At 45.4% G+C, this 16,301-nt stretch overlaps 2 protein-coding genes across 4 annotated transcripts in view; one reads left to right on the top strand and one right to left on the bottom strand.

The window, feature by feature from the left end:
- The window catches only part of slc10a7 (solute carrier family 10 member 7), a 9,991-nt gene extending 432 nt beyond the window's left edge, over nt 1-9,559 (top strand). Inside the window, exons 2-13 of one of the 3 annotated variants that reach the window (XR_011103314.1) lie at nt 935-1,017; nt 1,119-1,255; nt 2,496-2,571; nt 2,711-2,749; nt 2,834-2,869; nt 3,827-3,910; nt 3,994-4,159; nt 4,493-4,544; nt 5,516-5,589; nt 6,015-6,162; nt 6,288-6,330; nt 7,263-9,559. Coding sequence is in view for 2 of the 3 variants with exons in the window: in XM_068713180.1 (XP_068569281.1) it covers nt 935-1,017; nt 1,119-1,255; nt 2,496-2,571; nt 2,711-2,749; nt 2,834-2,869; nt 3,827-3,910; nt 3,994-4,159; nt 4,493-4,544; nt 5,516-5,589; nt 6,015-6,148 (881 nt within the window). In the remaining variant the exon portion in view is untranslated. Of the gene's footprint in view, nt 1-934; nt 1,018-1,118; nt 1,256-1,575; nt 1,893-2,495; nt 2,572-2,710; nt 2,750-2,833; nt 2,870-3,826; nt 3,911-3,993; nt 4,160-4,492; nt 4,545-5,515; nt 5,590-6,014; nt 6,163-6,287; nt 6,331-7,262 lie in introns of those variants that run through there. The other 2 variants (XM_068713180.1, XM_068713181.1) reach the window with 2 other exon arrangements.
- A 1,189-nt stretch (nt 9,560-10,748) lies between these two features.
- Nucleotides 10,749-14,915, bottom strand: LOC137874812 (reelin domain-containing protein 1-like). Its single transcript, XM_068713780.1, has 5 exons — nt 14,708-14,915; nt 14,329-14,599; nt 13,974-14,128; nt 13,333-13,536; nt 10,749-12,003 (listed from the first exon to the last, which is right to left on the bottom strand). The coding sequence occupies exons 1-5, from the start codon at nt 14,913-14,915 to the stop codon at nt 11,237-11,239; spliced, it is 1,605 nt and encodes a 534-aa protein (XP_068569881.1). The 3' UTR covers nt 10,749-11,236.
- Between the last annotated feature and the right edge of the window lie 1,386 nt (nt 14,916-16,301).

The following is a 16,301-nucleotide window of genomic DNA, read 5'->3' as shown; positions in this document are numbered from 1 at the left end:
GCATTTTACTTTTAAACAAAATGACTACTTTTAGACTTCTGTGTGAACTTTAGTTTCGCCCATCGCCCCCAGGACGTCAGCACAAGAATCACCAGAGAAGTGATGCAAATAGTTGTATTTCTACTCAAATACGTGTTATTACGTGTACAAGATGTACGCCGATAGAAAGGTGGGGTTGTGTAGATTATGTTAAGATACAAATTAACTGTAAAACTATTGGTTATAAGGGTTGGAAACGGATGTAGCGCTTAATTTAGACATTTTCTAAATGGAGTCTGGTTCTTTAAGTACAAGATCGTACAACGTGTATTAAGGGTGTGCGTGTGTGCGTGTGCGTGTGTTTCCTCCCTCCTCACCTGGCACTAGTGACACGTTGCATTCAGCATGAATGTCAACACACACACACACACACACACTCGGTTGTCAATCACCCGCGCTCCCGCGTGTGCGCGTGCACGGTTCTATCCTTAGATTGTTTGAACTGGAGGCGCTCAGGTGTGACCCACCGGTAGCTGTTCACCTGATAGTAGAGAGTCTAGATAAGAGGTCTCACCTTCTGTATCTGTGCAGTAGTTTAGACCACCGTGCTGCGTTCAGGTGCTCCTCGTAAACTCCAGTTGCTGATTTTTATTTTATTTTTATTACAGATAAATCAATAAATAATGTGATTAAAACATGTGTTGTTCATTGCACTATATTATTATAACAAACACGTTTAGAAAAAAAATCATATTTTAGCACAAAAGTTTTAGGAGTTTTTCCTTTTTTTATGGGATTTTATTTTTCATTTTAAAGTTTTCTTGCCATGTAATTGAAATGCACCATTTTTGTTTGTGTGGAATAAACGATGTGAATGAACAGATTAGAGCCCTGGTAGCACATTCATGTCATCAACAGTCAGTAGTGGTTGATACACGTGTGTTTTCTCTCTCAGGGCCGTTGAAACCAGAGATCACCATCGCCTACGCTGCCGTCTCCCTCATCTTCTTCAACAGCGGCCTGTCGCTGAAAACAGAGGTGAGAGACCCCGAAACGTCACCGTGAAGAAACTTTAACTTTAAAGATGGAAGCAGGTGATGAGTGTTCTTCTTCTTCTTCTTCTTCTTCTGCGTCTGCAGGAGCTGACCAGCGCGCTGCTTCACGTCCGTCTGCACCTCTTCGTCCAGACCTTCACCCTCGTCTTCTTCCCTCTGGTCGTCTGGCTGCTGCTCAAAGTGCTCACACTCACCGCCATCGACCAATGGCTGCTCAGAGGGTAGTGTGTGTGTGTGTGTGTGTGTGTGTGTGTGTGTGTGTGTGTGTGTGTGTGTGTGTGTGTGTGTGTGTGTGTGTGTGTGTGTGTGTGTGTGTGTGTGTGAATGCAGTACTTTGTTCAGACTGTACCTGAAGGTTATGTGCAGACACAAAGACCCTCATTCACTGCTGCTACGGTGTGTGTGTGTGTGTGTGTGTGTGTGTGTGTGTGTGTGTGTGTGTGTGTGTGTGTGTGTGTGTGTGTGTGTGTGTGTGTGTGTGTGTGTGTGTGTGTGTGTGTGTGTGTTACTTATTCATCTATCTTCATGAGGACCGTCATAGATCTGTTTCAAGGCTCAGGTTAGATTTAGGTTTGAAGAGAGAACCTCAGGGATGTCGTCTGTGCTGTAAAAGTAACCGTAAGTCTCCAGTGATTTAATATATTCGTAAAAGAAATTAAGAAATTAAACATTGTAACGGTTCTAAATATGAGATTGGGAGTTTTTCTGCTGGCTGTCAAGCGTAGACTGTTAATAATAAGTGGACGGAGTCATCGTGACGTCACATATCGGTTTTGAAGCCTCGAGTTCTGCATTTAGGCTGCCACCATCTTGGTTTTTGTCTGTCGCCATCTTGGTTTTTGTCCGTCGCCATCTTGGTTTTTGGCCATCGCCATCTTGGTTTTTGTCCGTCGCCATCTTGGTTTTTGTCCGTCGCCATCTTGGTTTTTGGCCATCGCCATCTTGGTTTTTGTCCGTCACCATCTTGGTTTTTGTCCGTCGCCATCTTGGTTTTTGTCCGTCGCCATCTTGGTTTTTGGCCGTCGCCATCTTGGTTTTTGTCCGTCGCCATCTTGGTTTTTGTCCGTCGCCATCTTGGTTTTTGTCCGTCGCCATCTTGGTTTTTGTCCGTAGCCATCTTGGTTTTTGTCCGTAGCCATCTTGGTTTTTGTCCGTCGCCATCTTGGTTTTTGTCCGTCGCCATCTTGGCTTTTGGCCGTCGCCATCTTGGTTTTTGGCCGTCGCCATCTTGGTTTTTGTCCGTCGGCCATCTTGGCTTTTGGCCGTCGCCATCTTGGTTTTTGTCCTTCAATATATTCAGCTCAATTCATCCTTAGCCTGACCCGAAAGCCCCCTGACCGTTGACCTTTTGAAGGAAGGCGGTAGAAGAAAGATAAATATTCCTACCATTAGAAACAGATGATGAAGATTCTTCTCTTTCTTCCTCTTCCTCCTCTTCCTCCCGTTGCCGTGGTTGCCTAGCTTACAGACGGTGAGCTGCATGCCCCCTCCGGTCTCTTCGGCGGTTATTCTCACCAAGGCTGTCGGAGGAAACGAGGTAAAACACACCGACGTTAGGAGGTCATTATCCTACAGGTGGTGTAACATTGAAAGGTAACGTGTGTGTGTGTGTGTGTGTGTGTGTGTGTGTGTGTGTGTGTGTGTGTGTGTGTGTGTGTGTGTGTGTGTTCCTCTAGGCTGCTGCCATCTTCAACTCAGCGTTTGGAAGCTTCCTGGTGAGAAATCATGAGCTTTAAGAAGCATCCTAGTCATAATATCAATAATCATAATATCAATAATAATGTCTTTCTGTCCTGCAGGGAATCGTAGTGACTCCAGTGCTGCTGCTGCTGTTTGTAAGTCACACCTGAGGAGGAGGAGGAGGAGGAGGAGGAGGAGGAGGAGGAGGAGGAGGAGGAGTAGAAGACACCACCCTCCTGTTGATTCTAGATGATGTCTTTTCACCTTTTTATCTGACAGTGTAGAAATGAGGGGAAGAGAAAAAGACCAGAGTCAGACCAGGACGTTACGCTGGAACCACTCGGCTCTCAAGGCTCTCCTGTCTGTATGAGAAGCTGCAACCAGGAGGCTGTTAGCTTAGCTTAGCATAAAGACTGGCAACAAGGGGAAACAGCTAGCCTAGCGCTAAAGACCATTGATTGACATGTTTTATTTCTTCTGTTTAATCTAAACATATATATATATATATATATATATATATATATAGTTTATAGTTGTTTTTAAGGCACTTGTTATGCACTCGTGGTTTTTGTCCATCACCATCTTGGTCTTTGTCCATCACCATCTTGGTTTTTGTCCATCACCATCTTGGTTTTTGTCCATCACCATCTTGGTTTTTGTCCATCACCATCTTGGTCTTTGTCCATCACCATCTTGGTTTTTGTCCATCACCATCTTGGTTTTTGTCCATCACCATCTTGGTCTTTGTCCATCACCATCTTGGTTTTTGTCCATCACCATCTTGGTCTTTGTCCATCACCATCTTGGTCTTTGTCCATCACCATCTTGGTTTTTGTCCATCACCATCTTGGTCTTTGTCCATCACCATCTTGGTTTTTGTCCATCACCATCTTGGTCTTTGTCCATCACCATCTTGGTTTTTGTCCATCACCATCTTGGTCTTTGTCCGTCGCCATCTTTGTTTTTGTCAGTCGCCGTTGTGGTTTTTTGGTTGCGCCATCGTGGTTTTACGCCGTCGGCCATCTTGGTTTTTGTCTGTCCCCATCTTGGTTTTTGTCCGTCACCATCTTAGTATGTCCAGATGAATAACGTTTTGTCTCCTCCTCCTCCAGCTCGGCTCCTCGTCCTCCGTTCCCTTCTCCTCCATCTTCTCTCAGCTCTTCATGACGGTGGTGGTCCCTCTGATCCTGGGTCAGGTAGGAAACTTGTTTTCAAACAGAACATGGTTTAAATATTCTTCTTGAGTGTTGTGTGAGTGTGAGTGTTTTGTTTTGTGCAGGTGTGTCGAGGTTTCTTCAGGGAACGTCTGGAGCGGAGAAAGCTTCCGTTCGGCGCCGTCAGCAGCGCCGTCCTCCTCATGATCATCTACACCACCTTCTGTGACACCTTCAGCAACCCCAACATAGAGCTGGACCCCACCAGCCTGCTGCTGGTCGTCCTCATCAGTCAGTACTGTCTGTCTCTCTGTCTCTCCCTCTGTCTCTCCCTCTGTCTGTCTGTCTCTCTGTCTATCTCTCTGTCTGTCTGTCTCTCTGTCTGTCTATCTCTCTGTCTGTCTGTCTCTCTGTCTCTTCCTCTGTCTGTCTGTCTGTCTGTCTGTCTCTCTGTGTCTCTCTCTCTCTCTCTCTCTCTCTCTCTCTCTCTCTCTGTTTGTCCCTCTGTGTCTCTGTCTGTCTGTCTCCATGTTTCCATGTCTGTCTGTCTGTCTCCATTTAAAGAAACATCATTTAACATCTGAGAACATTAAAACATTAAAAGTTGTTTCTTTGTTGTTTCAGTTTTCTTCATCCAGCTCAGCTTCATGCTGCTCACGTTTGCCTTTTCTACCAGGTGAGTCTCCTTCATCCTCCTCCTTCATCCTTCAGCCACCCCTCCTCCTCCATCCTCTCCTCTTCCTCCTCTTATCCATCCTTTCCTCCTCCTCTTCCTTCTCCTGTTATCCATCCTCTTTTTCCTCCTACATCTCCTTCATCTCCTCCTCCTCCTCCTCCTCCTCTCCTCCTCCTGTTATCCATCCTTTCCTCCTTGTCCTCCACCCTCTCCTCATCCTCCTCTTATCCATCCTCTTCCTTCTCCTGTCATCCCCTCCTCCTCCTCCTCATCCTCCATCCTCTTCTCCTCATCCTCCCTCCTCTCCTCCTCCTCCTCCTCCTCCATCCTCTCCTCCTCCTCCTCTTCCTTCTCCTGTCATCCATCCTCCTCCTCTTATCCATCCTCTCATCTTCCTCCTCCTCCTCCTCCTCCTCCTCCTCCTCTTATCTATCCTCCTCCTCCTCCTCTTATCCATCCTCCTCCTCCTCATCCTCCTCTTCCATTTCCTCCTCCTCTTATCCATCCTCTCCTCTATCCTCTCCTCCTCCTCCTCTCCTCATCCTCCTCTTATCCATCCTTTCCTCCTCCTCTTCCTTCTCCTGTCATCCTCTCCTCCTCCTCCTCCTCCTCTTATCCATTCTCTCCTCCTCCTCTTATCCATCCTCTCCTCTTCCTCCTCCTCTATCCTCTCCTCCTCATCTTCCTCCTCCTCTTATCCATCCTCTCCTCCTCCTCTTATCCATCTCCTCCTCCTCCTCTCCTCTTCCTCTTCCTCTTCTTCCTCCTCCTCCTCCTCCTCCTCTTATCCATCCTCTTCCTCTTCCTCCTCCTCTTATCCATCCTCTCCTCCTCCTCCTCCTCTCTGTTTCATAGCTTCAGTCTCTTCATGTCTTGTTGCAGTGGAGCCGACTCACTGATTAAAGATGAGCTCAGTGAGAACAGGAAGTGAGTCAGAGTCAGAGTCTTTAACTTCCTGTTTGTGTCCACAGGTCGGGCTCAGGATTCAGTCCTGCAGACACTGTGGCCATCGTGTTCTGCTCCACACACAAGTCTCTCACTCTGGGTACACACACACACACACACACACACACACACACACACACACACACGCGATATCCGCTACTAGATTTACCTTTAACCTGTGGCTACACTGTCTGTGGTCACGTTGCATTGTGGGTAATGTAGGCATCAGATTTTACACAGTAAAACACACAACATCTCTGGTTCTGGTTTACTCTCTGATGAGTAAACCAGAAAGTGTTCTAACATGTTTTAATATGTTCTAACATGAGGAGTAAACAGGATCATAAAATAGATTCAAGAGAAGAAGAAGTTTGTTTCATCGCTTCACATTAATGAGGTGAAGATTTCTACTTTGATTCTGAGGTTAATCATGAAAACATGTTCTCTCTTCCTCCCTTCCTTTCTCTCTCTCTCTCTCCCCTCCCCTCCCCCCCCCCCCCCTCCCTCCCCCCCCCCTCCCTCCAGGTATCCCGATGTTGAAGATAGTGTTTGAGGGCTATGAGCATCTCTCTCTGATCTCGGTTCCTCTGCTCATCTACCATCCGTCTCAGATCCTCCTCGGCTCCGTCCTCGTGCCGACCATCCGGAGCTGGATGTGACCAGCCGGCAGAAGGTACACACACACACACACACACACACACACACACACACTCGCACACTACGCTACTCTCTGCTCTGGTCCGAGGCAGCGGGCTGCATTCCAACACTAACCCCCTCACCTTGTCTCCTCTCCTGCAGTCTAGTGTGTTGTTGAGATAGGGCCGCATTCCAACCCTGCTGAGTGAGTAGACTCCTTTCAGAGCTGCTGCAGTTCTTCTCTCTCTCCCGGTCACCGTGTGTTTAACTCTCTGTCTCCCTCTGCTGGAGCGCTTCCTCTCTGATCACGCTCCACCCTGAACCACCGTTTGGATCACTGACTCTGAGAACAAAGTCTGCTCACTGCTTCACAAATGCATCTTTTTAAAACAATTCGGACTCTTGTAGATTGTAGTTTTGAATCTTTAAAGATTAGTGTTTGTAAAGTAGACGATAAATGACACTTTTAATGAAGTTTTCACACGGTGAGTGATCCAAATGTTCATTTCAGGGTGAGTTGTTCCTGTAGGTGGTGGTGGTGGATAATGACTGTAAATGTGAACAACATGGAGTTTGTTTATGACTGACTCGGTGAATCCTTGTTGCTCTTTAGTTCTAGTGGTTGGTTGGTAGAATAGCTGACGGATGGTTTCAGCTCTGTTTCATCTCACTACCATGCAGAGTGTTTGTTGTTTCATGATGGTCGAGATGTAATATATATGTAGACAGAGAACAGTCAAATGAAACTGGTACAGTTGACTGTTCTCTAACAGAACCTTTATGATTTATTGTGAAACAGGAAGTGAAATAATTCACTGGAGGAAACCGACATCTTTCTTTCTGTTCTGAAGAATTCACATACACTTTAAAATCATCACAATTTACCACAGTGGAACTTTATCTCTTTTTCTTCCTCCCTCCCTCTCTTCTTTCCTCTCTTTCTCCCTCCTTCTCTTCCTCCCTTTCTCCTTCTCTTCTGCCCTCCTTCTCTTCCTCCCTCTCTCCTTCTCTTCCTCCCTCTCTCTTCTATTTCTCCCTCTCTTCCTCCCTCCCTCTCTTCCTCCCTCTCTCCTTCTCTCCCTCCCTCCGGTTCATCTGAGTGTCTCACTCTCTGCATCTCTTCTTCTCTCTGTTCAGGCGGTGAAGCTGTCAACTCTTCAGCCCGTCTGAGGATGGTGAAGATGAAGATGAGCGTTTTGACCTCGGCGGAGGGATACAGTGAAACGTGCCTTATCACAAACAATCAACAGAGACCTCAGTGCGGCGGAGGGGGACGCCGTGCACCGGTCGCCTCGATATTCTCAGTTTCTATGACAACAAAAAACGTATATTTCATATTTCCATATATTCTTTTATATTTAAAAGAAAATAATAACTTTTATTTTTATATGAAACGCCTGCAAAAAAAGAGGATGTCTGCTCTTTTTTCAAAGACAATGGGAGCGTTTGGTTTGAACAACAGACCCTCCCAGCAGGAACAGGAAGGGGCGGAGTTACTGGGACCATTCTGTTTTTCTATTTTGTTTTCTACTCTCTTTGTCCGAGCTGTCACTGCCAGAAAATGAGGACATGACTTACATTTATGACTTGATAGAAACAAACTAATGCTGGAGTTTTAATGTACAGAATAAGAACAACGTCAGTTTCTGATTCTTTCTAAAATATCACGCTTGTTGTTTGTTTGTTTGTTGACAAGAAGCAGTCCTGTGGTGAGGGAGTGATGCTGACTTAACAAATGATCTATCCAAATAGTGAAGCGAGGTAGGGAATCTAGTTTAACCGTCAAAATATAATGATCATTTCTGGATCTCTTTAGATTCTCTTTTGAGAAATGATTCACACTTTACTGTCTGTTTTTGTTTTTGCGTTTGTCTTGATCAAACTGCTGTTCACATATTTTGTCGTGAGCCTCGTATTCTGACGAAATATTTGGTCTAAAAGGGCATTTTTAACTTCGGACCAATAAGGAGGCAGGAGACTAACGGTTATCGGTCCACATACGTTTCTACGCAGATGATACCGTATTCTATCTTGAGTGATGTGTTTGGAGTCACGTCACTTTTCCATTGTCATATTGCTCACCGACCAAAATCTCATAATGACCATGCTAACATGCTAATGTTTAGCTGGTATAACCACGATCACCATCTTTGAGTTAGCATGGTATTCAGCACGATACACAAAGTACAGCTGAGGCTCTTATGAATGTCATAAAACAAAGTATTGAATACAAATTTTGACCAGATGATGGAGCTAGATGAAAAGTCAGAGGACCACAAAAGTTATTAGAGTGCATCCTCAGGGGAACATGAATGTCTGAACCAAATGTCATAGCAATCCATCCAATAGTTGAGATATTGACGACCATGTTCGTCTGAACGAAGTACAAACCGTGACCCATTGGTGGCGCTAGAAGAAAGTTCAGGGGACCACTAAAGTAATCAGGCTTCATCATCTGGGCACCATGAATGTTTGGACCAAATCTCATGGCGATCCACCAAACAGCTGTTGAGATATTTCAGTCTGGACCAAAGTGGTGGACTCGCCACAAGCCATTTATCCCATTCAGAGAGATGACAGTGAATGTATCATCATCAAAACCAATCAGAACCAGAGCTGCAACACGTGACATCCATTCAAACAAGGATGACAGCATTTTTAGTCAATGTTAGCTTTGTGATGCGACCAAACGGACATTAACGTGTGGAAAATGTACAACACAAGGGCTTTGCTCAGGGGCACTTAGGCAGTATTTCTGTTAATTATTCGCTGGTGTCACTACCAAGCCTTACAACCCTCTGGTGTTTTTATGTCAATTCTGATTTCTGCGGGACCTTCTGATTGACATATTTGGAGGTCCACAGCTCCGTGAACACCTGATTGTGTTTATGTTGTAGTACTTGATAGCATTAGCACTTCTACTAACTTCTACTAGTACTTCTATTGTTTACGTTCAGTGTCAATGGAGGAAGTAGGGTGTTCTTTTTGTGGCAAAATGGATTGTAAGGGTGCGGAGGTTGGGCTGAAAGAAATATCTCTTATTTAGCTACTTTAACCAGGTGTAGATATTTGGAAAATAAATAATTTTTAAAAACGTTGGCCTTGGACGTTAACGGTTTTAATTGAACCAGGGTTTTACAGATCCTCTAAATTCAGGCTTGAGTGGCTTACGCTACTGTGGCACTATGCCATTACTAAGCGACCGAAACCTTTGAGCTACGATGACGACGATGAAGTTGCGATAATTGAAAGTAACCCTTTACTGACACATTTCACAGCATCCGTCTGTTTACAATGTGATTGTTTTACTAGTAGTATATTTTGGAAAGAAAGATATTGAGCAAGGTATGTAAAGGCCTTCCACTTGTTTACATAAACAAGTATTCAGAAATAAACCTACAAACTTTAAAAAAAATTAAACTTCCTGGACTCGGTGCAGCTTCTTTATTTGAATGTCTCTGTGTCTATACATGTATTTAAAAGGAGTGTTTCTGCACCTTATATCAATATTATATGTACTGGATGGTGAAGTTTTAAATCATGTTTTGTTCTACGTCTTCATGCTGGTAAAAGGGCCAGGTATTAGTTGACTTTATCATCACACACTCCTAAAACGAGTTGGAAAACCAGATTTTAATCCGGACCTCCAGAGATTACAGAGAATTTGTCTATCGGACTTTCTCTTTAAGTCTTAACTCCCCGTTATATTCCTCCTTAGGGCCAGTTTAGATACAGAAAATCTGTATGTTTGTCTAATCAAATGAGGAAAAGAAAACACTCTGGGAATTATTTGCAGCTCATTAGTTTCACTGACCCATGGTTTTTGGACAGATGGCTCTTCTGTCACCTTGTTTGGATGAAGTAATGATAAAATAATACTGTGAAAGTCCTGCCAACAGAGCCGAGAGGCCTTCTGACACAAAAAAGTGTTATGAAATGACTCAGCAACCAGCACTACTGTCCATAAAACCCTCATGATACAAGAGCAAAAATCAAGAAAAACACAATGTATAATACTGAAAATATACTTTATTATGCATACAAATCCTGCTTTTTTACAAATACATTATCTAATTTCACAACTACAGAGCTGGATTTGCAGAAACCAACAGTTTCTATTCATCTTTCTGATGCATGCTAGAAAACAAACAAACAAGTGTCCACTGAATGGTGAATGTCATTCTAGCCTTGTCTTTAAATATCCTACTTTCTGTCAGGAAGCAGATTGTTGCTTTAATTCTCTAAACATGTTGGAGGCAGAAAATCTTGAGAGGACACAACGCTAAGCCAAGAACATTTTCTTGAGCATGAGTTAGCTATTTTGGGAAAAACTCCTGCTAACTTGCTAATGGCCCCTTGAGGCTACAGTTATACACTCCACAATATGGAAGTGGGTGGAACAAACTACATGTTAATTGTTTTATATTTACAGCTTCGGTGGTGCAGCTAAAAGTCTCAAATTATGTCCCAAAGTTAATATTTTGGTCAAAAACTCATGGAGTCTAAATCAGAAAAAGGGTTCATCTCCCAGAGAGCATGAATGGGGGTGGGAGACGAAAGCTTAGCCTAAATCGTCACCAACTATGATTCATCCTCTGAGGATCATGAATATCCACGGCTAATTTCATGATCTGCCAAGTAATTCTTCAGATATGTTGTTAGCCATCAAACATTTGTTGCAAGCAAACATTTTAACTTGATGCTTAACAAATGCTGACGAACTCTCAGGCAATCTGGCCCGAAGCTGTTCAGATATCTCTTTCTGGACCACGACGACAGACGGACTGACAAACATCGCCAATGCTATTGGGGTAAAAATAACATTTTTAAAAACCTTGTTTCACTCATGTTTGACCATTATTTTGGTCAAACATGAATGTTTGGTCAAAACAGAATGCTGTAAACTAGCTTGGCTTAGCAGCTAATCGGAAATTCACGCGAGGCTAGCTAGCTAGCTACCATTAATCAAGATAAATTGGTATTTTTCAGTTAGTAACAGAATGCTACGCTACTTAGTTGAATATAATGTTGCTAAGGACGCCTTACCCAGTGGGATTATTTCTGCCCTCAAGAAATATGTGAGTACCTTAAACTATCTCTGTAGGCGGCCTTCAGTCTCCAGGTGAGGCCAGGACATCATACTCTGCCAGGAGCACAAAACTGTTCTCTCTGATTCTCCGGACTCGGACCAGATCTCCACACTCCTGGACGTGGAGCAGCCCTCTCTCTCCTCTCCCGTACTCCGTCTCCCTGTCGTTCAGCGTCACCTCTGTTTGTTTGCCGCAGGCCTGGCGGCACATGTACCTCACCCCGACCACCAGCACCATGCCCAAGCCCGCCGAGCAGCCCAGCAGCATGCCCAGCTCCCACGCACTGTGTCTGGGGTTAATGTCTGGATACTTCCCCTCCTTGTCTGGAGGACCGGGGGGGTTGGAGGGAGGTTTGGGTTTAGTGCCGGTTTTGGGAAGGTTTGGTTTCAACTCGGGGCCAAGATTTAGGTCGAAGTTCGGGTCGAGGTTTGGATGGCGTTCGGGGTTTGGGTGAACCACTGTTCTTGGTGTTGGTAGATTGAGGTTGGACTCAGGATCAGATGATTCAATGTGGTTCTGGATTGGCAACCTCTGACCTAGGGTGGGTTGTTTTGAAGGCACAGGGGAGGAGGTGGTGGAAGATGTGAGAGGGTTGTAGAGAGATCGACGGGGAGCTGGAGAGGGTTCTGGGTGAGGGGAGGTAGACTGGGAGGACGACAAAGAAGAGGTGGCAGACAAGTTTGAGGAGGACGACGTTGGGGTAGAAGTAGAGATGGATGAGGAAGAAGAAGGAGATGAAGGGGGAGAAGAAATGGAAGAGGTTGATGAGGCACTTGAGGAGGAGAGGGCTGGAGAGATGGTGGGAAAAGAGGTTGAGGAAACGGTTGAACCTGTGATGGATACGGAGGAGGTGAAAGGAGACGAGGAAGAAGTAGATAAAGGGACTGAGGCAATCAAGGGAGCTAATGATAGAAGGTTGGAGGAGTTTGAGGGAGGTAGGGTAGAAGAGGTTAAGGAGGATGGCAAAAGGGGAGTCGAGGAAGGGTGGACGAGGGGCAAATGAGAGGGAATGGAGATTGGGGAAGGAGATGGGAGCGCAAAAAGGGCTGGAGCTGTTTTGGGTTGGTTCTTCATGGAGGAGGAAGAGGGAGAAGCAGACAAAGACATTTGCACGGATAGCAGGGATGAACCTCCGGAGGGATAAAGCGGAGTGGTGGGGGGACCAAGGGAAGAGGCAAGCAAGGTGTGGGTGGAAGAAAAGGGGGTAGACACTGAAGGGGTGGTTGAGGGAATGGACGCAAAGATCGGGCTCATGGTTTTGAGCTTCGATGTGAAGGGCGGAGGGTTGATGGATCGAGGAGTCGCTGAAGATTGAGTTTGCTTCCACCCAAAGGTAAGTGCCTGGGGGGCAGCGGTTTGGGAATGGGGCTGCGACCATGGTAGGGGGGAGATACTCAAAGCCTCAGCTGGTCTTTTAGATTTGGACTGGTCTGTCTGGGGATAGCTAGCTTGACTCTGAGTTTGAGTTGGGATAGTTTGGGGCAAGACTTGGGTAAAACTGCTCAAAGGTTGAGGTTGAGGAGGACTGCTCAGAGGTGCAGCTGTTTGAAGCCGAGGCTGATGTGGACTGGTTTGCCTTGATCGAGTTTTGGGTCCAGAGGGACTATTTTCAGGCTGAGGTAAAATGATCATGGATTTGATGGGAAAGACACGAAGGGATAGAGGGTAGGCCTGACTGAGGGGTGGAGTTGTATGGGTCTTGACAAAGGACTGAAGGGTAGGGGTCTTGGATGGGAGAATAAATGATAAAGAGGTTCGGGACATAGATGAAGATTCTTGGGAGAAGGGAAAGGTATGGCTTGGACCAGTTTGAGAGTGAGGTTTGGTTGGATTCTGGGGCTGGGACACGGACTGGCGACCCTTTTCATCCTTGATTAGACTCATTTGGGACTCGCTAGTCCTCCAGGGCTGCAATGAACTAGTCTGGGTCACAAACTTTACTGATCTAGTTCGGTCCTGAATTGGTTCTCTTGGAGTCTGATATGTGGATCTTGAGGGATTTGCATCGTGGAAGCCGTGATTGGTTGAAGGTATAGCTGTGGTGGTAGTTTCAGAATTTAATGTTGTTTCGGGAACGATGGGCAGTTTTGGATCCTTAATGTTTCTTTCAATCTCACCATCCTTCAAAGGCGGGAGGGAAGCAAGGGAGTGGAGCAGGAAAAGAGCACCGGTGATGTTGGGCAAAAGATTGGTAGTAGTTTCCACCCCTTCAGCCTCAGCTGGAGAAAAGGAGGCCATGGGAGGAACATGGTTGGTCGACTGAAGAGAGCTTTTGGGGTCTTCGGAGCTCCCTGTGTCAGTTCCTGCCTCTTCAGCCTCACCTGAGACGGATCCGGAAGTTCTATAGGTGTCATTCTCACTGCCTTTGCTGGCATTTTGATTAGATCCTAAAATAATAGAGCTGTTCTTTCTTTCATTGCCTGCCTGGTTGGTCAGGTGGTTTAAATCCAAGACTGGACGAGATACTTCTGTTAGTGTTCCCTGAAGTTTGTAGCTTTGGGCTCCACTGATTGTTGGTGTAGGGGGTCCGAGGGTAGTAGCACGGCTGGCTGTCTGCTGCGTTTGTTTGTTTGATGCTTTATGAACTTATGGTGGATAAAGAGACAGAAAGACGGTCATTGCAGGGGGCCTTGTCTGTGTTTTACCTTGCTGCATTTTATGACTTATGACATAAATAATTCTATTAAATTAAGACAACTTCTTGAAACTGAAGGTAAACAGAGGGGCACACACATTCAGCATTGTACAATTTGCATACCTGGCAGAGCGGTAACTTCATCTTCCTGTAGTGCCGAGTTCCCTCCATCCACCACGCTGATGTTACTCCCAGTCCACGGACTACGACTCCCATCACGCACCACTGCAGACTCGATACCTGCCCAGTATACAAAGTAAGACTGCACCACTGTGATGCTGGAATGACAAAAGAGGTAGCTGAATATAAAATGATGCAATTATGCAAAAAGCTGTAAAATAATAAACCAAACATTCACATTTGAATAGACTTTACCTTCACCAGTATTTTTTGCATAAATATTTGACTGCAAGTTATGATAGCAGTCCTGGTTGTAAAGAACAAACCCTGAGCTTTACAAACCTCGACTCATACTCACTAGAACCTGATGTCTCCCATGGGGCCCTCGGGGGCCCTCCACACAAACGACAGGTTTCTCTTCAGCTGTTTGTCCGAGTGCGTCAGGGTGTCGCCTTCCGAGAGGCAGCGCAGGGTGTGGGTGCCGGGCGGCGTGAGGGTCCAGGAGCCACCCACCACCACCGGGCCCATGCTCGTAGACCTGGCTCCGGTTCTGGCCCCGACTTCAGGACCCTCCACTCTGCGAGCCTGGAGCAGGAAACCCATAAAGTCCCGAGAGCTTCGGACCGTCACTGAGGACACAGTAGATTAGTAGCTGTAATCAACTGTGCCGACAAGTAGAATTAACTTACTGGTTGTTAACTGGTTTGTTAACTAACCAGTGAGTTACATTTTTGTACCTGTTACGAACTGTCCAGGTCGGTAAGAAGAGGCGGATGTGCGCAGGGCGACGTGGACGCGCTTCGGATCCCGCGGTTGAGCGCGGATGTGGCCGGGAATCATGTCCCGACACGAGGCGTGGCCGGCACCGCTGGAGAACGTCAGGGTGGAGGGAGCCAAAGATAACAAGACCACACCCACCCCGAAACATCGGAGGGGAGACTGCATCTATAAAGACAATCACAGCAAAGAGAGACAAGTTGAGACGAGTCACTCGACTTTAGGTCCAACTGAAATCAACGGGATCACAGCAGCCGCAATGCCAAATCAGGGCCAAGAGGTGTCCTTCCTGCCCCGATACGTCCGTCCCCCCTCGCTCGAAACCACACTTCATTCCAATCTCAACTACGCATTTGTTATGAATATTGTACTTTAAATAAATAAACTCTCCCGGTGAACAACCTTCTTCCTGTGGTTCTCCTGCAGTTAAATGACGAGGCTGACAATATTTGAGATATTAAACCATTAAAACAGAGTCACACACATATACTTTAATTTCTTCAAAAGGCCAAATCATTTCCTAAAACAGCTGTGTTCTGTCATTAGTAGCATTCATTACTCAAACAGGAGGAAAGAGTTTGTTTGTTGGGGACTATTTTCCCCTGCGGATTAATACACTTTTGGTGCTGTAGTGAGTATTTGGGGCAGCAGGACGGTGTTTGTTTAAGGTGTGTGTGTCTAGAGAATAAAGGTCGAACGACAAAATTAAATTCAAGTTTTTTAGTCTGTCACTGATTAAATAAAGATCAACTAAAAACATTGAATTATATCTTTATTAACTTAAGATACTATCTTTTTTACCTTTTTGTAAACTTTTCTTTGTTTTCTTATAGTTTTTATTGCATTCTTATTAATACAATGTGCATCAGGCAAATAATATCCTCTAAATACAGACGAATGAATGGATGAGTGAAAGGTGCATCGTTACCTTGAGGACCTTCAGGACATTTAGCAGATCTTCTCCAGTGTGTGAAGAATCACGGCCTCCAGAGTCTTTCAGTTCAGTTGTTTGGTGGAAAGGACCTGTTTGAGTTTAGAGTTAGTTTGAAGTGGATGAGGTCTGGAGGGATCTTGGGGTCCAGGATGTGGAGGAGAGAGAGGGGGGGGGGGGAGCGGGGACGTAGAACCAGAATATGTAGAGCTACAGGTCAGAACCCTTAACACATTATAAGCTATTTTGAGTGATTTTAGTGCTAAATGCGATGTGTGTATGGCCATATTGCCATTTTGGTTGTTGGCTGCATCATCTTGGTTTTTGGTCGTCGCCAATTAGTTTTTTTTTGCGTCAAGGTGTACAGTAATAAAAGCACGACACTCACAACAACATTCAGTCTCCTCTCGACTGATCTTTTCGGTCGTGATGTGTCAGAAAGAGACACTCTTTTCTATGTGACCTTTTTCTAGGGGATTAAGACACACACACACACACACACACACACACACACACACACACACACACACACAAACAGGATGTACAACAGCTGTAGACCCTCCCTCCAGGATCTCCACCTCTTTTTTTCCTACACCCCCTCCTTACCTCACTCCCTTTGTCCC

Source organism: Cebidichthys violaceus, unplaced genomic scaffold (assembly GCF_023349555.1).
Source record: "Cebidichthys violaceus isolate CVI_PGR_0920_01 unplaced genomic scaffold, fCebVio1.0.p SCAF_19, whole genome shotgun sequence".
Classification (NCBI taxonomy): Eukaryota; Metazoa; Chordata; class Actinopteri; order Perciformes; family Stichaeidae; genus Cebidichthys; species Cebidichthys violaceus.
This window is presented reverse-complemented; position numbering and strand designations above follow the sequence as displayed.

What these genes read in the sequence shown, in the direction of transcription:
- LOC137874812 (XM_068713780.1), bottom strand. Translation starts at nt 14,915, where the DNA reads ATGCAGTCTCCCCTCCGATGTTTCGGGGTGGGTGTGGTCTTGTTATCT. An exon ending in ATGGGAGACATCAGGTTCTA is followed by an intron (nt 14,129 to 14,328) that starts GTGAGTATGAGT and finishes TTGTCATTCCAG; the next exon opens with CATCACAGTGGTGCAGTCTT. An exon ending in TGAAGTTACCGCTCTGCCAG is followed by an intron (nt 13,537 to 13,973) that starts GTATGCAAATTG and finishes GATCCGTCTCAG; the next exon opens with GTGAGGCTGAAGAGGCAGGA.